Source organism: Thunnus maccoyii, chromosome 10, assembly GCF_910596095.1.
Source record: "Thunnus maccoyii chromosome 10, fThuMac1.1, whole genome shotgun sequence".
Classification (NCBI taxonomy): domain Eukaryota; kingdom Metazoa; phylum Chordata; class Actinopteri; order Scombriformes; family Scombridae; genus Thunnus; species Thunnus maccoyii.
In genome coordinates, this window is record NC_056542.1 from 8579079 (window position 1) to 8606562 (window position 27484).

A 27484-nucleotide genomic window follows, 5' to 3' on the forward strand; every position below is an offset into this window, starting at 1 on the left:
TAGAGTTGGCTCATTCTTTCACCTATCTGAGGCTGGAACTATACTCCAAATTAAATTTTATTTGGTGTATTTGTATAAATTCTAGATTTGTGATCAAATTCAGACTCAAAAGCTGCAGTGTTTGCAGGATAGTCAGTTGATCTTGTCAAAAATCTTGCACAACCTTGTTCAAAGCCCCTGATATTTCTGTTTGACAGACACATAAGGACACTCCATATTAAATGTGATTTGGCAGTGTACTTCTCTTCCAATTACCCAAAGTGCTGCACAATGCTAAAGCTGTTGCGCATGACATAAAGAAATAAAATAAAGAGGTGCCCCTGAGAACTAATGATGTCAACAGCAATACTAACAACTACATTGGCACCCAGAGAATTTTTTTTCATTCACACTTTTCTACATTAAGGTCACAGGTCAGGTTGAGCTATAAAATAGTCCCTGTCCAGAACAGAAGCACTATGTCTTTACTCATTACACTGTACCTCTCTGCTCTACATATATTTCATTGTTTTTTTCTTATTCTTTTTTTTTACATTTGTTTCATCTCATTGGATTTTTACCAATGCTAACTGCATTGCTCTAAGGATGGCAGTATATGTTGGCTGGTCGGTCCACCACTTTGGTCCATACCATGGTTCCGAGAGGATAAATCCTACTGACTTTGGTGACCTTTCCTCTAGACCACGAGGTTGACGTTTGTTATTTAAAGTAGAATATCTAGAAGATATTGTAGAAGTAGAATTTCAGTTTGTCCAATACTGGTTTATGGCCCAAATACCTGCAAAACTAATGACATTCCCATCCAACTCAGATGTACTTTGTGTTTAATGCTAATTAGACGACGTTAGCTTGCTAATATTCTAAACTAAGGCATGAACATGGTAATATAGCTGCAACGATTAGTCGATTAATGGGTTAGTTGATCTGCAACTATTTTGATAATCAAACAATCGTTTTAATCATTTTAAAGTCAAAAATGCCAAATATTTGCTAGTTTCAGCTTCTCATATCAGAATCTGAATCTCCTTACTAGCCAAGTGTGTGAGCATACAAAGAATGTGTCATGGCATTTGCTCCCACAAACGCAACATAGAAGGATAAAAATAGATGTTGTGATTAGTAAGATATGATGAAATAAAGTAGTGCTAAAATTAAATGGAAAAATTTCAAATTTAAAAACTATTTACAGAATGGAATAATAATAGTTGTGAGATGGGATATACAACTTGAAATTAAATATTGACTGTACAAATTCAATATCATCATGTGGTGATTTAATGCTTTCTTTATCATTCATGATAGTAAACTGATTATCTTTGGGTTTGAAACTGTTGGTCGAACAAAAAAGAAGACATATTAAGCCGTCACCTGTCACTGGGAAATTATAGTGAGCATTTTTCACTATTTTCTAACATTTTATAGACATAATGACATGATTGGCAGATTGATCGATACTGAAAATAATCATTAGTTGCATTATACCTGCTAAACATCAGCATGTTAGCATTGTCATTGTGAGAACGTTAGCATACTGACGCTCAAAGCAACAGGCCTACGTACTACCTCACAGAGCTGCTGGCGTGGCTGTACACTGTAGAAAATGGCTCTTACTTTGCATGGCTATGGCATTTATTCGCTATGTAGTGTAATTAATACATCTCACAGGGGCCAGTTGTACTGAAGCCACAGTAGAATATGAAGTTTCCATTAAAAGCATTCATCAAATTGTTACACTGCATGCCATTCTGCTGTAAGGCACCCTCTCTGTCTCATATTTGTGTACGAAGAGAGAATACAAATAGTCAAGCAGCATGTCAATATAGCAAAGCCACTTCTGTCCATTAATTCACTGCTTGAGCTGATCCACTGGGCCCATTAAGTCTAATGAAAGTCACAGCAGCACCTTCACACACTCACAAGCATTCATCTGCCCACAGAATCAGACTGTTAAAATGTTTCATTGAAAAAATATTAACATCTAGACAAAGAGCTGCAGGAGTTGCAAGTAATGCTTATCTGGAGTTGTAAACAAATGTGAAAAATTGTGTGAGTGTACACATTGCTAATGCATTCACACTTTACAACCCAGTTTAATAAAAAAGAAAACATGTCTCTCTTTATATAATAATATAAAATCTTAATGACCACCATTGTGGTGAAAATGTTCCACAATAACAACAGCAGGCTCGGACAATGACTTATCATCACACCTAGAGTCGTATAAGCTTTAGGGAACATGGCCCAACCAGAAGTGGTTAAACTCTATTATACCGTTGTGGTCACTGTAAGATAATAGTCATTAAAACATTTTACAGCAGTAACCATGTGTCATTTTACCCTGGTTACTAATCTGCCTGTCTTGTAGGCGTCTTGACACTGATTGATGGCTGACATTTTCAAATACAGCCACCATGTTGCTGTAGGCACCGGTCTTTGTACGTTCAAGAATTCAGGGAATGTTTGTAGGTGTTAAAACTGTGTTTGTGTGTGTGTGTGTGTGTGTGTGTGTGTTCTTGACACATTGTGTATGTTTTTCTCTGTATATTTATAGCTTAAGCTCTCAAGCACTTGTACACCTGGATTGTAAAGAGCCACATTCTTGTCTTTTTTTATGAGTCAAAGTAAGTTTTACAACAAAAAAATCCTGTCTGTCCTCTCCAGCTCTGTGATCTGCTCTTCTTGGCATACCTCCAATGTATGTTAATTCATGTGTATGTTACAAATGTATATTTTGCCCTTGAGCAAGGCTTTTACTACCGGCTGTGAAACGGTAGAGGAGTGTAATTGGACTGGGCTACTTGTGAAGTTTATAAATATGAATTGGTGCTTTGCCCTAAAGGAATGCATGGACATCTGGTCATTTAGATTGGGTTAAGTGCTCTGGGAAAGGTCATTGTTGAGTGCCCAAAGAGTATATATACTTAGTTGTCAGTTTATTAGCTAGGCTGCGCAAAAAGTAATGCTGTCCAACACAGCAGCCAGCAATAGTATGTTGTCCATCACGTTGATATCAATGATGGTAGTCTAAATATTAGAAACACTACAATACAGTTCAACAGCACCGCAAACTTGCAGCCGTCAAAATGACCATAATATTTACTCAGCGCCTCTCCAAAACAGTTTCAGCAGAAAGTGAAAATAATGGTCATGAAGGCAGGATTTACTGTTTCAGCCATGTGTACCGAATAAACTGGTGACTCACTGTTAATAATCCACTGTTTCATTTGGAGAGCCTGTCTGTACGTGTGTGTAGATTCTCATGCAGGTGATTGATTTAGCATGTTGGTAACACTTTACTTTAAACCACCCCTTTTTAGCATTTATAAACAGAATATAAACAGTTCATTAATGGTTTATAACACTCTATAATAATGTTATAAGGAGATATAAGGACATTAAGTGTTTATTACCTGCAGTAGTTGTCAACAATTATAACCTCTCCCATGAAGACATATCCTCTAATGTTACAACCATGTTTTACTATATTGTCATTCATTATCTGTTTAGTTACCAGCCTCCAGTTATGGGTGCCCACAGGAGGAGCCATAGTTGTTGACAAATACATTAATAAACACTTACATGTGCAAACAATCACATTATAGTGTGTTATAAACCACTGATTAATTATACCGCTTTTAAGTGTTATCAAGATGTCCGTGCCTCCTTCCCAGAGCTTCTTGTACTGCATGTGTCTGTCTGTGTGTGTGTGTGTGTGTGTGTGTGTGTGTGTGTGTGTGTGTGTGTGTTTGTGTTGTATGTGTTGGCAACACATGATCTGATGCTTCTTTGATTTGGACTCCGTCAAACACTGGGCTGTCCCTCTTTATTTTTTAATATGAATAATGAGCAGTCTGGGAGGCATTTACATAATAACCCACTCGAGTTCTCAGAGCTTCATTGTACATCTGTAAAACATCAGTGAAATGTTTCCTCTGGATTTTATTTTAGACTTTTTCTGAACATAAAAGAGCCATTCATTTTTTTTGCTGTTTCTATCCCCCGAAACATGAATCCACAGAGTAGCTCTGCTGTTCCACTAGTTTGTCTCGTCTTTGTCCCGCCTGTTTTTCAAGAAGCAGAATTGAATTTTCGTGACCGATTGCTGAATGCAGTAATATATATCGATTGCTTGAAGTTAGTTTCACTTAAGATTCTTAGTTAATTGCTTGTGAATGGACTTGATGTTGGTTTTAAATCATCATTCTGCTGTCGAGTAACTTTAACTCTGGCACAAACACACTCCCAGCAAGTTAAAGTGCATTTGTAGGCCACTCTGGCTCCTCGTCCTTACACTGGCTGTCCGAACACCCGGCTGGCAGTGACCAGAGGACTGTGAGGTCTGCATCAGCAGCCTGGAAGCCATCTCCCCCAGCAGATGGCCATTATTAGTGACAATGAAGACTTGCCCACAAGGCTAAATAGAATAACAGGGAGCTCATTGGCTCTGCATGAACCACCTATACTGCTAACAATATATCTCCCTTTCTTTCTCTTCATCTTCTGCAGGGAATGTATTGTTTTTCCATGGGCATATCCAAGTTTTTGTTTTTGTTTTTTTTCTTCAACAAGTATCGGACCAAATCAGTTCCTGTAGAGATGTTAGAGGAGAGACGGTGCTCACATGACGAAGCATGTGTGCAACACACATGAATTCTCTTAATTCAACACAGGTCCCCTTGAGATAGAGCTTAATGGGCACTCATTCTGTACGGCAGGCTAATAACAGTACGTTAACGTTTTGGTCTGAGTTGTGTTGGCCTGAGTTCAGGTCACATCAACAGTGCACAACTGCTGCACTCACTACGCTGTACAATGGTAGTTTGTGTCCTGCACAGCCTCTGTCAGTGTAGTACATTTATCCACTGCTTATCAAGTTTCACTTTATGCAGAAAAATAGGAACATGTTCTTATTAATGTTAGTACATTCTGGGAGCTATATGTAAATAATGACTCAAAATTACCGCATGCTGATCAGTTGAAACACAAGGCATAGAGAATAAACCGTGTGATGTAATGGTCTCAGAAAATTATCCATAGCACATTAATCACTTGTAAAACATTATTACAGAAGTGGGTAATCGTAGGTTTATTGCTACTCAGCAGCATTTATCAGCTATAGCAGAGTTCTGGCAATCAAACTTTGGCATGAGTTTTTAAATTACACAGCTACAAAAAGGCCAAATGATCTGTGCCCAAACTGCAGAGGCAATAGTCAAAAAAGTGCAAAATTATTTGATATGCCACGGAGGTCAGTCTTGACAACCGTCACATATATCAAACAGACACACTGCATTGAGAGAGAGGAAGAGGCCACAAGTCAAAACTCACCAACAGGGACAGACGTATACAGCAGTGATTAGTGTGCATTGTTGATAATGACACATACGTTATTGAAGAATATGCAAACTTAACGTCTACATCTCGTCTGTCCGTGTCTTCACAGGAACAGTAAGAAGGAGTCTGACCTGGAGGCGGCTCTGGCCAGGCTGAGAGACCTGGAGGCCCTGCTCAACTCTAAAGATGCTTCTCTCACCACTGCCTTGGGGGAGAAGCGATCCCTGGAGGGTGAGGTGAAGGACCTCAAGGCCCAGCTGGCCAAGGTAAAAACAATTTTATTGGAACTAAAGGCTTTACATGGTTGTTTGTAGTAGAGCCTGACCGATATATCAGTCAGCCTGTATTATCAGATGATATCAGCCTATCACAGATATATCAGTGTTGGCATATATGTTGTCCAATATGCACCGATATTTTCCTTATTTTTTTAAAGTTATATAGGCAGCATTTTATGTATATTTGATCCTTTTTCTTAATTCAAGTTTAATATATACGTACATGTTTTTTTTTTGTTGTGTTTTTTATTTATAGTAATTTATAATTAAATTCCCCGTGAAGTTTACTGTTTCAGTGCAGTGATGTCATTTTATACAATAAAGTTTATTGTTAAACTGTGAAATATCATGCCTCCATTACATATCTTTGTAACAAGTGTTTGATAATCACATTTGAGGAATCATTGCAAAAAATGTGTGTTTATGTATATGTTCTGTATGTATAAGATTATCGACCGATATATTGATATTGGAATTTTTTTACTCCCTAATATCAGTATCAGCATCAGCCCCAAGAATCTAGTATAGGTCAGGCCCTAGTTTGTAGGCAGGAAGGGCACAAAAACCATGGAAAAATGTCAGACATCCATGCTTATTTATACCGTTGTGACACAACAAGTGCCTACTAAGATTAGAATCATTTCAGTTTATAGAGCACATCTTCCCCATGACACATCACTCTAAATTATAAACGGAAACAAAAGTGATGTGTTGTGGTCCTGCTGCTGTTTAGATCAACATTTTGTTAACCTCTAAAGACTTGCATTGGTTGCAATAGTCGAAAAAGTCTAAAGTCCTTGGTCGCCACCTGATAGAAAAGCAATCAGTAGTTGCACAAAACCCAGGATGCCTGACATTTGAATGATTGTCTTGGTGCAGATGCTTTCAGAACACAAATACCTTAATGGACGGAGTAATTCTATGTAAACCCTCCAGGCAGTTGATTATGAATGACGACAAGGTGGCGAGGAAGACAAGATTGCATTCTGTGTTGTTTGTTTTATCAATGAGTTTTACCATAAGACTGATGTGGATACAGTTGTGGCCTTGCTCCACCTACTGGCCAAACAGAGGAACAGGCGACATCAAAGAACATTTCTCTCATCTCTTCTCTCTCTCTCTCTCCATCTTCTCTTTCTCTCCCAGTTGGATGGTAACTTAACCGACGCCAAGAGGCAGCTGCAGGATGAGATGCTGAGGAGAGTGGACGCCGAGAACCGCCTGCAGACGGTGAAAGAGGAGCTGGAGTTCCAGAAGAACATCTACAACGAGGTCCAACTCTTCACCTTAGCCTTTTCGATTTCTATTTAGCTGCCAAGTCATCTGTCCTACTTTTCATCTTTTCCACAGGATATTGATTCGCTTCCAACCACCTACTTGTTTGTTTTGCATTCCCCCCTCTTCAGATCTGTCTCACAGATGCTCTTTTTTGCTTCTCACCTTTTATTTCATCTTTAGTTTCTTTTTACATAAAAATACCAAAGCACAGGAAAAGTAGAAATATTCACAAATTGTACACACATCTCAATGCTATAACGAAGGCACAATTTTAATTTCCAGTCGTAGTCAAGTCTGGACCAAAATTGGCAACAGGTGTGTTTTCCTAATTTAAACATAATGATTAGGAGTTGCTTAAAGGTCACCAGAGAAGTAGATTTCTACAGCAGGTTTCTACAGGTGGAATCCTTTAAATTGTGTATGTAGAGCCTTAAACACAAATGATTTTTGTAGTTATGGATAGCTAGATAAAGTTGTAATAAAGTAATAAAGATCTGAGAAAGCTAAATCAACTCCCAGTCACACTAGTTATGATACAAAGACAGAATCCAAGAAACTAAAAGCGCTCTTGAGACTGATAGTCATCACCAACTGGTGTTAAATGGGTTTCTCCAGCATCTCATGTTAGTCTTCCTCTCTCTGCCCGTATCTGTAGGAGCTGCGTGAGTCTAAGCGTCGGCACGAGTCTCGCGTGGTGGAGATTGACAGCGGACGGCAGCAGGAGTTTGAGAGCAAGCTGACCGAGGCCCTGGTTGAGCTGAGAGCCCAGCATGAGGATCAGGTCAGCCTGTACAAGGCAGAGCTGGAGAAGACTTACAACTCTAAGGTACATCTGGATGCTGCAGGAGACGCTGCTCTGTCGCCCTCTAGAGTCCAAGAATTGATTGTTACTCTGTGTAGCCATAGTAGTTCAACAGTGTCTGTGGTTGTTTTGTATTTGCAATTAGCTTTAATGAGCTCCCTCTTCACAATTCAGATAATGTACAATATTGATCTGTACCATTTAACAATCAGTGTCAATCATGTCTCTTGGCTTTATCTACATAGAGGAGGGAAATTTAATGGGTGTAACGATTGTCCTGTGTGAATTTTAATGAGGAATGTGGATAAACATCAGTTTTTGACATTGGAATTTACTTGTAAATGAAACCACAGCTCTTTGTCTTGAGAAAACCTAGTTTAGGAATTTCTGTTTTCATATTAGATAACTTAATAGGAAGGAGGCAACAAGCAAGAGAGTTGTTTTTTTTTATTGTGGTTTTTGGTCTTCAAAAGAGTTAAAGATTTCACTCACTAAATCCCCTGAAATACAGTGAACATGGTAATCTGTTTGTTTTTTTTGTCAAACAGCACAGTTAGCTGGTAGTTCAGATGGCTGATTGTACCATCTTTCTTTCTTTCTTTCTTTCTGTCAGTTGGAGAATGCCCGTCACTCAGCTAACAGGAACAGCCACTTGGTGGGTGCCGCCCATGAAGAGCTGCAGGAGACCCGTGTTCGACTGGAGGGCATGTCATCCCAGCTTAGCCAGCTGCAGAAACAGGTACACACACACACACACACACACAGAGTTACTGTCCATGCTGCTGTGTGACTGACTGATATTGACATGAATGCACAGTTTTAACAGACAATTAATTTAACGTGAAGCTTCACTTCACTAACCAGACAATTTAATTGGCCGGTCTTAATTGACTAACCTTTGTGTATTCTTTTCACATCAGCTGAATTTGAGCGAGGCCAAGGTGCGGGAGCTGGAGGAAATACTGGCGAGGGAGCGGGACCAGATGCGGCGACGGCTGGACGATAAAGAGCGGGAGATGGCTGAAATCCGAGCCCGCATGCAGCAGCAGCTGGACGAGTACCAGGAGCTGCTGGACATCAAGCTGGCCCTGGATATGGAGATTAATGCTTACAGGAAGCTGCTGGAGGGAGAAGAGGAGAGGTGAGATTGTTTTGTAAAACAGCCCAAAGATCATTGTAAAATATAGCCATCCTGAGACAGATGAAGGTCTACAGGTTGTTACAGGAAGAGAGTGATTACTAACAAGTAAATGAAGAATTGGTTGTAGGTTTAACCAGGCAAATACTGAATCTTCAGGAGGCAGTGCTCCAGGACGTGCATTTGCCTCATGTTCCTCATCACAGAGACATAATACAAACAATAATGACATTACTCTCTCTGTTGACTTTGAAAATTAAGGACAGATCAGCTGAAATTAGAAAAAACACGAATAAATACTTGAATCGCTATAACCCCGCATGCAGACTTTTCATCCCTGTCCGCATACTTTTGTGTACTTTCACTCTGAGGGGTTTTTCATGGTTTTTTGGCCCCCTAGCTCTAATAAAGGGAAATCTTAATGTTGCAGCGTGATTTTTGTAGATCTTATAATCTTTGCAGCCCTGACTTCAACCCCATCTAACACCTTTGGCATTAATTGTAACATGGATTGCAACCCAGGCCTTATCGCCAAACATCAGTGTTTGGATCTCACTAATTCTTTTCTGGCTGAACGGGAGCAAATCCCCTGCGGCCAGGTTCTAAAATCTGGTGGAAAGCGTTCACAGAAGAGTAGAGGCTGTTGTAGCAGTTACCATGTTTATGCCCGTGGTTTTGGAATGAGATAGTCAACAGTCACACTTGGGTGTAATATTCACATGTCCACATACTTTTGGCCATGACGTGTTGGACATGGTTCATGTTTGTTCTGTCACAAAACAACACGAACCAAGCATGTTTTCAGCTGCAAATATCTGCATAAAGGGTAAAGCTTGACTTTCTGTGTCCGTGCAGTCATAGTGGACTGGGATTCATTTTGTCATCTGCCCATGTGTGACACAGCCCACACCCAGGTGTCCGGTCTGGTTTACACCCAGTGTGGTATAAACAGACCCGTGTGCACATCTGTGTCCATTGTGAAGACTTGTAGAGACCTGTATTTTCTATGGTAAACTCATAAATATCAACAATTTGCGTAAAAGTTAAAAAAAAAAGACTTAGCACTCAGCATGCAGTGACGAGCAAGAGATGCTGGTGACATCGAGATAAACAAATAACAAGGTGATGTACCAAAGATTTGTGAAAGTAGCCGAAACTCAGCTCATAAAATATACGATCAAGGATTGTTTATTTCTGACAAGATCAATGTGTTTCGCCTCAGCATTTTATCATGCTCATGTTGAAGTTTGTAGCAATTCAATTTTAAAACGGGAAGCTGTATCCACATGTTACAACAGCTCCCATTGTCTATATCTATAATCTAAACCTCCCCATCTTCCCGCAGGCTGCGTCTGTCACCCAGCCCTCCGCCCACCAAGGTCACAGTGACACGGACCTCCGGCTCAGCTCACAGCCACACCAGCCGCCTCCTGCACTCCTCCACCGCCGCCTCCAGCAGCCGCAACTCCTCCGGCACGGGCAGCACCAAGAAGCGCCGCCTCAACGACAACGACAGCGAGACCTCCAGCCTCGCGGGGGGCACCGTGACCAAGACTCGCATTAGTCAGCACGCCTCAGCCAGCGGCCGCGTCACAGTGGACGAGGTTGACCTGGAGGGCAAGTACATCCGCCTCAGCAACAAGGCTGATGAGGTAACCGAGTCTATCGATCAGTTGGCTTTCCGAATGCTAAAATCTCTAAAATCTAGCTTGTGAATAATTTCGCAGCGCTGAGGCTGCACTCACAAAAGCGGTAATGACATACTGCTTCCTCTACAGTCTTTAAGTCTTTTAAAGATAAAAAATGACCACAGTCAAACAAATAGTTGATTTAACACACTCTGCTGTCCTGGATAAATAGTAATTTGTAAGAAATATACAATTGTATCATCAAAAATATAATTCTTACATTAACATGGTAATGATGTTACTTTTGACACCAAATAGAGTATGTATTCTAAGAAGGAAAGGCTTAATTATCTGTAGCTTCAGCCTGCACCTTTTCAGTCTGTAAAAATATTTTTTTCAGGCCGAAATGCATTTCTTTTTCATTTATTAAAAAATTCTCTTTTCCATCCTCCATCTCTCTTCCCATTTTTGTCATGTAGGACCAATCACTGGGCAACTGGCAGGTGAAGAGACAAATCGGAAATGCCAGCCCCATAGTCTACAAGTTTCCCCACAAGTTCACCCTGAAAGCTGGAGGAAACGTTACTGTAAGTTTTCTCGTTTTGCTGTTTTTGTTGGTCTTTCTTTTATTAATTTGACTGTTGTCACTCGCTTTTGTTCTTAAAATGTGGATTCTTATATCTCAGTAGCAGCTCAACAATTATTAGTCAACTACATGAGCGCTTGCCAACTCTGTGACCTTTGACCTTTTGTAGATCTGGGCTGCATCTGGCGGTGGAAGCCACAACCCCCCCACTGACCTGGTGTGGAAGAACCAGAACTCCTGGGGCAGCGGTGACCTCCTGCACACCATCCTCATCAGTGCCAACGGAGAGGTCTGACCTTACTTGTACTGTAGAGCCTGTCTTACATTTCTGTTTTGTTTTCAACCACAACAACTTAATCTATTTTTTATTTTATTCACCACCAGGAAATGGCCATGAGGAAAGTCACACGCACCCTTTTCCAGGATGATGAAGATGATGAAATGGTAAATTCCTCTTCTATTCAGACATGTCCTAAATAATCCAGTACCGTACATTATGCATCAGGAACACAACTCTCAGTCTAGTCCAGCAGCAGTGTTCAGTAACTCACCCTGTCGTGTGTCGCCCCCCGCAGGGAGCTCACAGCACGAGCGGTGCAGACAACGAGTACAACCTGCGGAGCCGCACGGTGATCTGCGACTCCTGCGGGCAGCCATCAGATCGCCAAGGCGGGTGCGGCAGCGGGGGTCTACCTGAAGGCCTTGTTGGACACTCCTTTTTCATGGGCACCAACGAGCCCAGACAGGTACTGAACATTTACTTTATTACAACACCAATGTCAGTAATCACGCAGCATAAAGCAGATCATTGTTTTTTTATTTTGTAACGAAATATTGATTCAAATCCAAGAATGCTGAGGCGACACTCCTCTGTTCTTGTGGAGAATGTCCTTCTTAAGGTATCGCTCGTGTAGAAACATTACAGTTTAACAAACAACACACAGCTTTATTTTTTCATTTGATTCAGCAACTTCTGCCCTGTAAAATGTTGGCACTGTTGGGTAATAAGCATCATCCTTGTGATATACCTCCCTTAGAGCTGAAATGGTTAATCGATTAATCGATTTAGTAAAAATGCCAAACATTCCCTAGTTCCAACCAGTCATTTGTGAGGATTTGCTGCTTTTCTTATTCTTCTGTGATGATAAATTAAATTTTTTTGGGATTTTGGACTGTTGGTTGAACAACACAGACAATTTGAGGGCATAACCTTGGATTTTAGGGAACTGTGACAGACGTTTTCACTGTTTTCTGGAATTTCAAAACGATTAATCGATTGATCGAGAGAGTAATCATCAGATTAATCAATAATGAAAATCATTGTTGTTTGCTTTGATTGGCTAAGTCAACATCTGATACGTCTTCTGCTTGGAGGCATATATTTTCTGGTTTTCATCCTCACTGTTTTGATTTTCAGCCACTGGAATGAACAAACGCAGGATGTGTAGAAAGCAGCGTAATTACTCGATGATATGAAACATCAGTCTGTTATTCAGAATTTACAGAACTCTGATCAGTCAAACCTGAGTTTTCAAAAGAATATAAAAATACACTTTTTTTGCAAACCGGCTCATATTATTGTTCAAATAAAGAAACATCACCTGTATTCATTGAGAAGCTGACAAAAAGCTGATAGTCAGTCAGCAATAAGAAATAAAAAGCAGATAGATTTTACTGAATTACACAATCAGGCTATTACAAAAGCAGCACAGTGCGCTTTTCTTGTGTGGTTATATTGCACTGCGGTTCACTGGAAAAACTATTACATAAAAAATCTAAAAAGAACAGCTAACCAGTAACCTCACTGTATTTCAGAAACAGCACTTTCTTTTTTCTTTTTTGGCAAATGTACTACTCATAGTCCTTGCTCACAAAAATCATCTCATTGTTAACCCTTTTTAGTGTTAATATCCTTCCAGTTTCTTATTTTTCTCCATGTTTAACGTTGCGCTTTTTCGTTTCTTCCTTCAGGGTCGTGTCAAGCCAGAGAACTGCTCCGTCATGTAAAACCAGACAGCACCTCGCCTGAACCCTCGACCTCCTCCTGTAGCCCACACAGGAGAATTATTTTCTACTGTTGGGATGTTTGTCTTTATTATTTTTTTTTTTATATATGATCTTGTCTTTTTTTTTTTGTATTCAATTAATCTGCAGGTTAGATTTGCTTCAAGGTTTGGCAATGGGCACAGGATTTTTGTATCCAGCTTTTGAGTTTGTATATTCAAGTTATTGCATGTGTGCTGTGCTAATGCTTGTGCTGTTTTCTGCTCTGCTTGCACACTCACTTTCTCACACACACACACAAACACACACGCACGGACACACACACACACGCACACACGGAGCTCCATTGACCAGTGCTTCTGCTTCAGTCCGAGCTGGGGTTTCACATTTAATGGCCAGGCTGTCAACACTCAACACGCACAGCTAGTGAACCCTGTCAGGAATAACTCTGGGTGGGGGAATCCATTCTACAGCCATACAGACAACAAGAAAATGAATCCTGTTGGGGTTTGATAATCATGTTTGTCGCCCATCAAATAGATCAAATCTTTATTTAAGATGTTGGAGATGTTTACAATTGAAATTAGTTTTCCTTGTTCTTTGGAACAGGGTTATGCTATCTTTATATGCTACAGAGAAAATAACCAAGATAGGTCTTTTTTTTTTTTTCCTGAAAAACTATGCTGGAAAATTCTCCAAAGAAAGCCAAAGTACTGTAAGCTCAGGGTGTTCAGCATGTTCTGTCCAGTCTCTTCACTTTAGCCTTATACAAAAAAAAAAGTGTTGAACATATTCTATGTGGATTTAGACGATAGGGTTTGGCAGCTGTGGCGCACACAGAGAAAATAATTATTTGAGATGAATATATTTTTTTCTTCGATCCACAGCTTGACCCCAGAGAAATGTATTTGGTTATGTTTTTGAACGTCTGCGGGAATAAGGAATTATTGTTTTGTTGGATAAGTTGAATGTACCCAGTCAAGAGAGTCACAAGTGTGTTTCTGCCAGATACGTACACTTAAATGTGTTGCTTTATTATTTTAGTAATTCCAAAGATGTATTTTCATGTTTTCTATAAGGGTTAGGTACTGTGTTTTAAGTCTTTACAGACAAGTTTGGTGCCATATATACAGTATTTATAAGATTTCTTAGCTATAAATCAACACTAATGGAGAACTGTTGCTGCTGTTTAAAGAGTCTAACAGTAGTTTTTGTTACATTTTTTAACAAGCTTTTTTACAGATTATAAATACAAATGTGCCTTCAGAGGACGTAAAAAACATCAACACTCAGTTTTTTTTTTTGCTCACATGCCTTGTATTGCAGCCTTGTGACTGTCAGACATCCCTTGATTTGTGTTGCCCCTAAAAAAACTGGTCATAAGGGCTTTTTTTTCTCCTTTCCTCTAAGCTTACTGGCTTTGCAAATCCCTAGCCATGATTTCGGGATCTGAGTGGGATTGCGGGGTTTGTGTACTTTTGTGACTTTGGCTTCATGCACTGCTTTTATTGAGTGTCTCACCAGTTATGCACAGCAGGTAGATTTGTACTCTAGTCTGGCAGCTTTAAATCATTTATACTCCAGAGAAAAGCATATCAAAGCATTTACGGAAAATACTTGATAGCTGTTTTTGTTTGTTTTTTTATTTTTTGTTTCTATTGTACTTAATAGAAAGTATTTCTGCCAAATTAGTCTTTTTTTTTTTGGCCTTTACATTTTGACATTGTGATCCCCAAAGTGCCTTAAAAAGTCCATGACAATCACTAGTTAGAGAAATGGCCAGTTGCTAATATTTAGAATTAACAAAGATATAGTTTTGTATGTATCTCATATGTACATGTACATTTATGAGACATGATTGCTGTATGTAATTGAGTTTTATATGCACAACTATTCACTAAATCATCCCACTTGTAACAGATAACTTAAAGGGTGTGGTCAGGGGCTTTACAGAGGCCTTTCTGACTGGCTAAAAAAGCAGAAAAACTACTTCCTGTACAACAGTTTTTCTTGCTTCAGTGTTTTCTTAAGAAATAGACAGCTGCTCTTTAACATTTGAACACAATGTTAGTTTAAGTCAATGAAGAAAGAAGACACAGATGTGTTGTATGTGGCAAAAATACTTGAAAGGCCTTTGTGAAATCTCAAAACCTCACTGTTAAAATCTTGATGGCTGCCTCATGAATCATCTTAAAGACTTGAGGATTTAAAATGTTACCCAAAGGGATTTCTTGTTGTGAGCTATTAATGCCAAAGTTGTAATTAGCTTGAAGTAGGATTTATGTCAGATCTATCACAACAATGCTATTAACTTTATGGAAAAGCCATGCATTCAGTCGATATAATGAATGTGTTTTTGTTTTTTTTGGTGCTTTTTTTCTTTTCTAAAATAATATGGAGTAAATTCTTTTTTTTCCAGTGTTTCATTGTCATAATTTCTTCTATTTAGTTCATTGAAAACCACTGATGAAAAATGCAGCCATTTTATTTACATATATACACAACATGTTTCCATGGTTACATTCAAATATGTATAGTCATATGTAAAAAGCTGAAGCTCTATCTAAACACTGCAGCATTTAAAGCACACTCAACATCCATTATGGTACACAAGATTTCTGCTGTCTAATGGGCAGGATAATGAACTTCACTTGGTCCAGATTTGATACAAAACAGAGTAAAGTATTTCTAAAATTACCTAAAACTAACGCAAGACCTTGGTTGACAACAAGACATGTAAATGTACAGTTATGAAAACATGACAAAGGTACATCTGCTTATTTTATCATCAGTTTTGGCAAAATTCCTAATCAGCCAAACAGTTTCTTACAGGAGTCGCTGTAGTCCACTGCTATTACATTCATAGTGCTGCTTTGATTTGGCTTGTAATTCCCAGTTTGATGATGGTTTATTTTTCACAACATACGCCAAGTTTGTGCTTACACTGACCTTTTGGTATCTATAAATGAGCAAATGTCTATGATCTTTGGTCACACAAACTTATCCCAACCACTTAAAAACATGTTCATCTTAAAATATTGGCAGTTCTACATTAGTGTGAGGATAACAATATATGCATATCTATATTTACAAAGTTTTCATCTGACAGCAGCAATAAGTGAATCAGATTTTTTTTTTTTAAACAAAAATGAGACACATGTATTCTTGGTGTCTCTAAATGCCACATTTGGAAAACATGATCACATGAATTATTGATGGTGAAGCAGTCTGACTTCTCCTGAATCCTGAATAACAGCAATAAAGAAACAACAGAGTGTAGAGAATGTTATTTGAAATAAAGAAAATTAATAATTTTATGGCAGGATTTTTTCAATGCTTTGTTTGCTGTTAACACATTAACTAAAATCTTTTCTTTTTTGGAAGTTGACATTGTTTTAGTCAAAGAGTCAATCAAAGCAAGTACATTAATACATCCAAAGCTGCCTGTTAAAAAAAGTGGATTTTGAAGATGTAATATACTTCAATTTAACCAAAGAAGCAAAATAAAAATGTAAACTATGTCTACATTAGTCATCTTTGACGATGAAGACGGAAACTTCTGACAAAAGGGGACCTTTAAACATGCAGAACAGCTGATCAGTAGCAAGCAAAATGTGTGGAAAACTACAATTACAGCATGTTTAGATGAGTTCAAACACATAAAAATTTCTCAAAATGCTCCCTTTAACTATGAAGTCTTTTTTTCCCACGGGAGGTGAATGCAGCAAAGCCCCACTGGCGTCGCCACAGCCCAACCTCCATCTCCGCAGCCCGTTGGCTCCCCAGTCTGGATGACAAGTCTGTCACGGTGAGATAAGTACCACTTTGGCCCACAGAGGGGCAGTGTTGAGTTGGAAGGGGGGACATCCACAGTAAACAATAGTTCCTCAGTGGGACAGACACCTCTGCTGCTGCTCTGTGGGTGGTCTGAGCTCTGACTGTCAGAGCAGAGCGTTAAGTTTGCTCTTTCTTTGCCAGCACAGGCCTAAAATCATCCTCAAAGTGAATGAGGAGGGGGGAAACTTGCTCTGCTAATGTGACTGTCACTGAGATGTTCTCCTAGGAGAGGGGGGTCGGCGGACCGGTGGCAAGTCGTAGTGTCCTGGAATGTGACTGTTCACAGGGAGGTCGTAGTGGCTCTGGGGATCTTCATGAGGAGCGTGACCAAGGGAACTCTGACGCTCTGGAGGGAAAAGATTAACAACACACAGTGATAAACAGACATAAGAGTGAGAGGTGATCTTTATAGCAGGGTTTCTGCAGGGTTCACCAAGTTCAATTTAAGTATATTTAACACATGTTTAATACCACATAGGCTAGAATGCAATTAATGCCCATTTCACAATCATAATGCCCAAAGTATTTAAGTATGATGGAAAACCAGCAGGGACATAATAATTTTAATAATTTTAATAATGTGATGTGGCCCTGAATAAACCCCAGAAAATTGATGGATGAATTAACCAATGAAATAAGATTAATTAATTTGTTAATTGAGATTTTTTCTAGAGCTGCAACAATTAGTTGATTAATCCATCGACAGAAAATCAAACGACAACTATTTTAATAATCAAATAACTTAAAAAATCATTAATATTTTGGGGTTATGTACTGTTTATTGGACAAAAGACATTTGTTGATTTAATCTTGTGCTGTCGCTACTGTGTTTACAATGTGTCTGCTGACTGAAACTCCACAAAATAGTGTCGAACAGCTTCCAGCTTGCGCAATCCACTGTCAAAACAATCCCATATTTAGTGTATTGGTCTCCCAACAGCCCACAATTACATACAAAGACATTCTATAACTGATATTGCGAAAAAAAAATAATCAGATGTTTGTACATGAAATTGAAGACTTAGAAGACTTGGTTTTGGTCTTGGCAATATGTTGACTTTTTAATATTTCCTGGTCAGCGATAGTATTCAGACTTCATTGCATTGGTTAGTTTGATGTTGCAGATTGGAAGATTAGAAGGATTCATTCGACTATACCTAACCAGTTTGCCTCCTGGAGCTCACTTTGCATATACAAATTCTACAAATTCGAACAGGCAAGGATGCATTACACAAACCTTGTACCCTTTATTAAATTACACAGGCAAAGCTGACTTAACATGTGTGTTTTTCTATCATTAACCACAATCTTCTATTCCAGTGCTTCCATTAAAGTCTATTATTGATGGAAGGGAGTGTGATTCTCTTCCTCTTTTCATCACTCAAAGTTTTCAAGTGTTATGCTGGTGATATTCTACTTCATTATAGGAAAAATACTTCCAAGGAAAACACTGATATCTCTGTTGAGCCAATATTTCCATTCATCTGGAAATTTGATTCTCCTGAACTTTGAACTCCTGAAATGACTGAACATTGATGTAGTACTGGTGTTGACACTATAATAAAATGCAGGGGTAATAAAAGAACATCCTGTGCCACCTTGAGTTTCCTCTCTCTTGCTCTCCCGCTTCCCTTCAGAGCTTCCTTGTAAACAGTTGTTTATTCACCAGGCTCTGCCTTGAGGAAGTCCATCCTCCCCATCTGTCACACAGGCCATGGGCACAAATCCTGTTCTCAAGTTTGACTGATCGAGACGTTTAAGAGACTAAATGAGTTTTTACTTTAGTGAATATTCTCAACCTTCTCCGATTGGCAGACATATGTGCGTAATCTGATTTTGATTAAGGGTAGATGCATTTTTTTAACATGCTCTGCTGTTACCCTAGTTGACCTTTAAGTCACAATTTTAAAACTCTTGGTTCTAATGAAACTCAGATGTACTTTATATTGTTTCTGATGGCTTGTTTAGTGTTGCTTTGTTTCACTTCATGTCATTTTCTCTTTCAAATTCATCCTCAGCAAGCTTATATTGTATTTTATGTGCTGCAGCCTGCGTTCTAACATTATAAAAACAACTTTCTGGTAGTACAAAAGTAAAACTCATCAGTATGTTAAACCTGTAGGAGGTCTGAAATGCTACTCACCTCTGCGTAAGGTAGCCGTGTTGAACGGGGGAGGGCTGATCTCGGTGTACGCTCTCTCTCTGGGCACAGCCGACTTCATCTCCATGTAGCTGCTCTCTGGGGGGCAGAAGGGCAGGCCGGGCAAGTCTTTGATGGTAGCGTAAGGATTCTCGCTGTTCAGAGAGCTGCTGCTCACAGCCACTGTGTCCTTCAGCTCTGTCACCACACAGAGTGCAAAAAGAAGAGAGAAGTTAAAACACATCTGAAGTACACATTGACAGTCAGAAAGCAGCACAGCGGGATCAAAGTGTACTACTACTAGTTCTGGTTCTAACTTTAAAGCATTCCAAGATTTTTTTATGTCTTTATGAGTTATGATTTCCCAAGACTGACTGAGGAAAGCTCAGTTTTAATACCTTTTCATTTTATGAGTTGAGACGTTTTAAAGAAAACCTGATGGAGAGTTAAATATCATGACCCGTGAATAATCCAAATCATTTTTATGGAACTCAAATGTTTGTGACATTTTTCAATACTCTATCTATTACTTTGGCTGGTTTCAAAGGTCACATTTGTCAACAAAAGGGATACTTGTCAGCTGTCGATAATGGTGAAAAACAAGAATAAGAGTCTTCAGCCACGCTTACAGCTCTCTGAGGCCTTAATTAGGCCCAGCTGTGCTTGGAGCTAAATGCTATCATGCTAATGTTTTGCAGGTATACTGTTTCCCACATTCATCACCTTAGTTTAGTGTGTTACCATGTGTTACAGCAGAGTTCTCTGGGAATGTCATTAGTTTTGCAGATGTTTAGTCATAAAGTATTGAACAAAATAAAATTTAGATGTGATGACGTGGCATAATGAAAAGTCTGGAGATCACCAAAGTGACTACAATATATCCTGTAGGGACAAGATTTCATGACTTGTTGAGATATTTCAGTCTGGACAAGAAGTGGACAGACTGACTGACAGTCCAGCATTGCCATCCATAAAACCATGCCACTAGCATGACTAACAGACAGAATTGGAGTCATGGGTACTTGCAAGGTAATGAGTGTTTGGGATTAAAATAATCATGGGTTATAGTCTGTATTAATTTGCTTTATAGGTGTACAACAAAAGAAAGATATGTGAAAAAGCTCCAAGTCTTTGCGTTACTGCACCTATACTTTTATGGTATCACCTTGTTGATGTAGTTTTGATATTCCTACTTCTCTCCATAAGAGCGTGATAAAAAAAAGGGTGAAAACAGGGTGATAAACTACCTTTGTTGTAATACTTTCCGAGGCTGGCACTGTAGCTGTAGCTCCGATCGATTCCAAAAGCTCCTGTAAACAATAAAAGACAAATCTTCTTATTTACGGCAAACTAATCAAAAGCAGATAAAATGATTTGGAGACATCGGCAATGCATTATTTGCTTTCTTTTTTATTATATCCTTATTGTTTTTATAGTCACATATTAAACGTGCATTGTTGACTAAAAGGATTTTCTGTCCAAAGGAGATGTAATGGTCGATAAACTTTCCTTTACACTGTATAAAAGAGTACTTTGTAAGTTTTCTTCTCAGCTTTTACTGCATGGCTCTGTTTTTAATTTCTCTAAATTTATGATCCTTCTGAGGTGAGAAGAATATTTTGTTATTATCTATACAGGTATTTTTACACTGAGACCACTGATAGCTGATATGCTCTTCCTTATTTAAGGTCTTCAAGAATTATTATTTTATTGTCAAACATATTAGTCAAATTCTCTGCTTTCTCTCCTGAAAGATTGTTCTGTCTGGGTGACAAAACTCAGATTATTACAGTATGGGACACTAAAGCTTTCCACTGATAATCACAATAAGGAACTACTTTTAGTTGTGTTAGCAGAAGGTTACATTAGCAGTAGCCTATGTTACACGTTGCAGGTTTTACAAATTATTTTTATATTGCTGTGGCCAGGAGGTCAGGAAACCAACTCCTTACTTTTATTAGCTTGTAAATGTTAATCCATTCATTTCACTTCACTCTACAGCTGCATGTTTCTCTGCAAAAGTGTGAATTAAATTTAATGTAACTGATCCTGAATCTTAGAGCCATCCAGACGGACCTGAGTCTTTGCGGGGCTCGTGGTGTTTCCAATCTGCAGGCAGAGTCGCGTTGCTCTCAACCCCAAACAGGCCCCGTCTCTCTCGCTCCATGTTTTTCACACTGCAGAACAGCTGGTTATTGGTGTTCTGCATGACAGAAAGAATAATAAACCAATCAGAAATCATCAATGCCAAGAAAATGCACCAAGTAAAAACATGCTTTTGGCATGGCGTAAGGGTAATTAAATGTAGCACTAGTTTATGGTAACATTAACAGCCCTGAATACATGGCCACCTCTTGCTCACTGGATAAATAGTATATAAATTGTATATTTGCACTTCAGTGTTGCATTTAGTATCAGATAATTAAAGTTGATGTTCACCTTGATGGTGCGATCGTGGTTGTTGGGCAGGTGCGGCAGTGGAGGCCTGTTTTGGCTCAGTGTGTGGTAGCTGGGGTTGGAGTAGTAGTGGTGGTAACTGTGAGGAACATCTGCGGACCAAGACAAACACATGGAATCATGTCTGCTGCAATTAAATTACCTCAAGGTTAATAAAATGCATCACTGGAACGCCCATTACAAGACCAAATCAGTGAGATACAACCAAAAACCACATTATACACAAACTCCAACAAAATATATTGATAATTTTGTTCAACAAGGCTACATATCCACTGTAGGAAGTGAACTGTAACCTAATGTTTACTGGTCAGCATTTAAAATGATTTCACTCTTTTTATATGCACACATTTACACGCTTTCCTGCAAAAGTAAAACAATCAGATTCATGAGAATTATGATCTCATGTTTGAGAAACACTACCACTAACAAAACCACTGACATGAGATACAATATAGGCTGTTGTCTTGGCCATGGGCTCACTTGTTATGACATCTCATTTGACAGTTATACATTAGAGCTGCAACGATTAGTCAAAAAATAATTGTTAGTTGTAGCTCTATTATATATAAAATAACTTAAATTATTGTCAGTTTTAAAATGCCAGACATTGCACCTTTAACCCCTTGAAGGCCCAATCCCAATGTCCCCCCTAAGGCCTAAGCCCTGAACCCTCATGAGAGAGAGAGGCTGCAAGGGCTCAAAGTGGTATAAATATCACGTGAACTCAACAACAGCAAAACATGTTACGTATGATTTTTTTTCTCATGTTTTAGCTACCCAACATTTTCTGATTGACTCTCGCTGCATTGTATGACCTGTCAGAAATATCCTCCGTACTGTACCTGGGACAGCATATTCAGAATTGACTGTGCGGCTGGTGGAAAAGGAGACAGTTGGTGTGTTGTTCTGCTTGTCCTTCTGCCTGCGGCGGTAGAGCAGCAGGAGAGCCAGCAGCAGGACCACCAGGATGACTAGCACAACGATGCCGCCAATGGCCCCCCACGATTCCCTCTCACCAGGCGGAAGAGGAACCATTACGCTGCCTGACTGCTCAGACGAGTCTGTCGAACAGGGGGTGAAAAGAGAACTCAAGAATAGAGACTAGAACAGCTTTTAATTAACTTTCAGCCTCTGGGGTGGGACAAGAGGAAGGAAATGGGTAATTCCGATCAATTGAATTCACAAATGGATTATCAAGGCAGTGGTATGAAGTTTTTAACCATCATTTTCAAGAAATAGACCGATCAAATGGATCCATTATCTCATCAAGTTTGCAGCACTTAAATCACAAAGAAGAGGCAGATTGCAGAGCAAAGTCAATGAAAGTCACTGTATTAGCTCCTATATTCATGGGAAAATCTGTTTGTATTTTTACCTTGTTTACAGTCATCTCCAGTTTCACACACACAGTCCCCAGTAAACCGGTCACAGATGGAGTTGGTCGGACAGGAGCAGGTCTGAGCACAGAATGCTCCAAAACGTCCTGGACTACATGCTGGAAAACATGTGGTAAATATAACATCCAGCATTATTTATGCTGCAAAGATAATACTGCTCCATTTGTGTGCTCATAATTCACCAGATTTGTATTCAGAATTTATCAGAATTTATGTCTAAAGATTTTATTCTGTTCCATTTTTCTCAAGAAATATTAAACTATAAATATGTTCAGCAAAGACAAAACACTCAAGAGGATGTTCAATACAACTGTCAGGACCTTGGTGATAACAGTCACTTTTGTGCTGATAATAGCAGTAAGTTAATAACACCACAGAGGCCTCTTGGATGTTATGGTGAAATTGCTGCAGAAATCAGCTGTACTCGTCTCGCTGCAGTCATATTTCATGTCAGTCAGTGAACAGCAATCACACTGCATTTACTAGAGATAAGGCACTTTTGTTGAATGCTATATAACATCACACTCACGTATGGAGCAGTCAGTAGCCGTCCAGCCAGGCAAACATTCACAGTGACCGTTCCGCTGGTCGCATGTGGAGTTGTTGGCACAGTTGACACACACTTCAGAGCAATGCTTGCCGTAATAGCCAGCTGGACAAACTGTAACACACACAATGCAACCTGTAAAATGACCTGCTCTAGATTATATGGTGACTAATGTAGAATATTCCTGTAACATTTTATCCCTGTTTGAAATCAGCAAAGCATACAGTAACTGCATTCAATTTGTACATGATTGTATAATTATTGATGTTAAATACCAACCTTGATCACAGTTGTGTCCAGTGTATCCAGGAAGGCAATCACACTCTCCTGTCACATGGTGGCAGCGGTATGACTGGCCACAGGACGGGCAGGACATACTACACTGGTCACCATACATCCCAGCTCTGCATTCTAGCAGACGAAGAGACAAAGAGTAAGCAAGTGCGGATGTTACACAGTAAATCAAGCGCAGCTCAGGGTTTGTTCTGATTAGATTTGAGTTGTGTGTTAGCTGTCCAATAACAACACTCACTGTTCTGACAGGTAACTCCCCAGTACCCCGGGCGACACACACATGCTCCAGTTTCCCTCAAGCATGTATCGCTGTTAGGGCAATGCTTGAAACAGGTCTGGTTACAGTGGCGCCCCCAGAGGCCCTCTGAGCATGGCTCACTGCAGCGGGGACCTGGAGGGAAAAATGTGAGTCCTGCTTTTAGTAAAAGTTAACCAGCATCAGCAATAAATGTATTCAGGTATCAAAAGAAAAATGGATCCTTTGAGAGTGTTAAATTTTTGATACATTAACCTGCAAATCAAATTTTATTGTTTTAATGTCCAAATGGAGCTAAATCTGACTTTTTAATTACTGTTGGGGAATTAAAACTGCATTAATGCAACATGTTGTTGTTGGGTGAAAACCTCCTACTTTGAATTTGGGGGTTTCTGCGGTTTGAGATCAGTAGAGGATTTACATGCTCCTTTACAGGATGATCAAGTACAGAAGAAAGAAGTAAGAACTGTAAAACTCTCACTATATAATGCCAAAAATACATTGTCAGCAAGATAAATCAAGACTGTTTTCCTGGCAACAGTGTCGTTTTATTACCTTATTTTATGTTAAATGAAACATTTGTGAATTAACTCATAACCACATCTATCACATAGCAGCAGTGGACTTCACAGTACATTATTTGCCCCTGAAATATCGAAATAATAAAGTCTCCCAAAATAGAAAATATTTAAGAAACATCTTAGAGTTGTACTTTGGTATATGACTTGATTACATGAACTTAGTTACTTTCATCCTCTGCATGAAAAATCCAACCCAGAGGACAAATGAAATAACCTGACGTGGCAGATGGTTTGTTACACAGAACCATCTGAGAGGTCGTCCTTGGAAACTGTTTGGAAAAGGGGAGGCACTTTAAAAAAATACTTTTGGATGAACCATCTGTCTATCACCATCTATCACTGTTTAACCTCAACCAATCAGATCAACGAACCATATGACGTAGTAGGAGAGCTGTTGTTGAAGCCAGTCAGGAGAAGAGCAAAAACATCTTTTCTATCGATAAAAGCCTTCAGTGCCTTACTTTGCTCTTCTTCCAATGGAGAAATACTCTCCAGTTCTGATATTACTGATGCTAAAGCAGCCTCTACGCTAACCTCTTTTGAAGCCGCCATTGTTGTTTAGAACAAATAGTCCCTTTCCGCTGTTGTCACATCTAAACCATGCCTGTAGCTGCCAGTAGCTCCTCATAGGATGCGTCGAACGCAAGCGCATGACTTGAAGCCTGACAAAATGGAATCTCATGTGATTTGTGACATTGCGAATCGAGCTGCCTTGCAAGGTAACAAATGATAAGCAAACATAGGCAATGTAAACAGGATAATATGAATTTGGTTGTTTCCTGCATCCATGAACACTTAAATATGACTAAAAAAGGGTCAAATTGATCACTGTGACGAGTTTCAAACTAAAATGTGAATGAAACCCGATAGCTGCGTAAAAGGTAGACCTTCAATTTAAAACTCAATGGCATATTTTAAAAAATGACAAGTCAAAATGACATGTCAAGTAGATTTGTAGATAATGGTCAAAAATATGCAAAACCATTGACTGTCCTTCAAGTCGGAGAACAGAGCAATCAGAATCAAAGACAGTGAGGATGGTTGAAAACCTGTGGCTCACTCAGCTTTGTTGGACCAGCCTTATCAGTGATATTGAAGCCAAGCTGGCAACGACACCGGGAGGACGTCATCACTTACCCCACCAGCCTGGCAGACAGTGGCACTCCCCAGTGGTAGCTTGGCAGGCATCGGCATGAACACAATCACACCTCTTCAGGCAGCCTGGCCCAAACGTGCCCATCTGCACATGTGAACAAATGCCAACGGGCAGAGAATTGTCAGGGGAATCTCTTCAACATTCAGCCAGCTCAGTCAGAGTCAGACAAAATACTACACTGGCAGTGTGTTGTAGTATAGACAGCCTGGCGGGTTGGCACAGCAAAGACAAGAGGAATACACATCCAAAAACACAGATTAAAGCATACAGAGTGTGAGGTAAGGGATGAAAAGCTGGACGACACTTTTACAGGCTGTCCAATCACAACTGACATGTTCTGTATAATTATCACCCTTATGATTTGTGTATTAGTTTTATCAAAGATAACACCTCATTTGTCTACTCAACTTGACATAGAATAAATATATGGTGCATTTTTCTTATCTTCTAGCGTTGGTATTATCTTACAAAGTGTCATGTATTTTTATGCAACGCTGTGGCTTAAGCCCAGGACATTTTTCGTAGCTTTGGGAGACAAACAAAGAGAATTAATGGGGGAATAACTCCATCCATATACATCAAAGTGACGCAAGTTTAATTAAATATACCTTTTTTTTTAGATTTTATTGGTGGTTGTCTGCATTTTGAAGATGACTGGCTGTAGGTAAGAGTTTACCCACCTTTTCATTTATGATATTCATAATCGTCTCTCCATGCAGAGTGATTTGTACTATGAGGGTTAATTATTATGTTTCTGAACATATAATGGATTTGAGTTTGGATATTCTGGTTTGTGATTATCTGATGGATCTTTAAGTATCACCTTGGAAACAAATAAATTAAGCTAAAAGGTCTTAATCAGGCACTCACTGGGCATGATTGGTCACAGCGCGCCCCCTGCCAGCCGGCTGTGCAGGTGCAGGATCCATCTGCAGGGTTACATTTTGCCCCGTTGGCACAGTGGCAGGTGGCATTGCAACCTGGGCCCCAGGTTCCCTCAGAGCAGGGGGCCGAACAGTCCAGCCCTCGCCAGCCTGCAGACATACGAAGGACCGTCAGCCATGTTAAACTGGTTACATGGTTGATAAAAGGTTAACAGGTCAAAATTTGACTTTCAGACACATTTCCTCTTCATCAGTGTCTGTCTCTGTGTAAACTTTTTACCCTCTTTGCAGAAGCACGTCCCATCGATCGGTGAGCAGTCGACAAAGTTCTCGCAGGAGCATTCAAGGGAGCAGTTCTTGCCGTAGGTGCCACTTTTGCATGGATTCTCACAGTGAACACCCTATAATAATAAAACATTAACTTTAATAATAAACCCTAGAAGGCAGGCTAGATGAGATATTGACATTACACATACAGTACAATTAAGAGGTTACATGTTAGATCTGAGAGCTATTATTTATCAAATCAAGACATACTCAAGGACTCACCGTAAACCCGGGGGCACAGTGGCACTGGCCGGTGGCACTATCACACACCCCTCCATTCACACACAGACACGGCTCCAGGCAGCCATGACCGTAGAAACCGTGAGCGCAGGTCTCATTACAGTACAGTCCTGCCCACCCTGGCTGGCATGTGCACTCTCCTTTCATTGGGTGGCAGCTGGTCAATGAAAACAGAAATTCATATGATATAATCACAGCAAAAACACAATGGAACTGCTGACTTTGCTTAAGAAACACACACACACACACAAAAGAACAAACGAAACAAGAAAATAACTCTCTACTACGATAAATTACATCTATAATTCATTTCTGTA

General features: G+C 39.5%; 2 protein-coding genes across 8 annotated transcripts in view; one reads left to right on the forward strand and one right to left on the reverse strand.

Moving 5' to 3' along the window:
• Window positions 1-16184, forward strand: part of LOC121905206 (lamin-A-like) — a 40800-nt gene extending 24616 nt beyond the window's left edge. For all 5 annotated transcript variants that reach the window (XM_042423285.1, XM_042423283.1, XM_042423284.1 and 2 more), the window contains 11 exons: window positions 5444-5600; window positions 6759-6884; window positions 7546-7716; window positions 8306-8431; window positions 8613-8833; window positions 10176-10482; window positions 10938-11045; window positions 11214-11333; window positions 11429-11488; window positions 11620-11790; window positions 13016-16184. In XM_042423285.1, coding sequence (XP_042279219.1) covers window positions 5444-5600; window positions 6759-6884; window positions 7546-7716; window positions 8306-8431; window positions 8613-8833; window positions 10176-10482; window positions 10938-11045; window positions 11214-11333; window positions 11429-11488; window positions 11620-11790; window positions 13016-13051 — 1603 coding nt within the window. In that variant the 3' untranslated portion in view covers window positions 13052-16184. The remainder of the gene's footprint in view (window positions 1-5443; window positions 5601-6758; window positions 6885-7545; window positions 7717-8305; window positions 8432-8612; window positions 8834-10175; window positions 10483-10937; window positions 11046-11213; window positions 11334-11428; window positions 11489-11619; window positions 11791-13015) is intronic.
• Window positions 15516-27484, reverse strand: part of pear1 (platelet endothelial aggregation receptor 1) — a 53113-nt gene continuing 41144 nt past the window's right edge. For all 3 annotated transcript variants that reach the window (XM_042423279.1, XM_042423278.1, XM_042423281.1), the window contains exons 10-23: window positions 27150-27324; window positions 26881-27001; window positions 26587-26750; window positions 25698-25800; window positions 23962-24114; window positions 23709-23840; window positions 23412-23543; window positions 22861-22980; window positions 22328-22546; window positions 21465-21574; window positions 21102-21228; window positions 20273-20335; window positions 19029-19223; window positions 15516-17231 (exon numbers count right to left, since the gene is read on the reverse strand). In XM_042423279.1, coding sequence (XP_042279213.1) covers window positions 17092-17231; window positions 19029-19223; window positions 20273-20335; window positions 21102-21228; window positions 21465-21574; window positions 22328-22546; window positions 22861-22980; window positions 23412-23543; window positions 23709-23840; window positions 23962-24114; window positions 25698-25800; window positions 26587-26750; window positions 26881-27001; window positions 27150-27324 — 1954 coding nt within the window. In that variant the 3' untranslated portion in view covers window positions 15516-17091. The remainder of the gene's footprint in view (window positions 17232-19028; window positions 19224-20272; window positions 20336-21101; window positions 21229-21464; window positions 21575-22327; window positions 22547-22860; window positions 22981-23411; window positions 23544-23708; window positions 23841-23961; window positions 24115-25697; window positions 25801-26586; window positions 26751-26880; window positions 27002-27149; window positions 27325-27484) is intronic.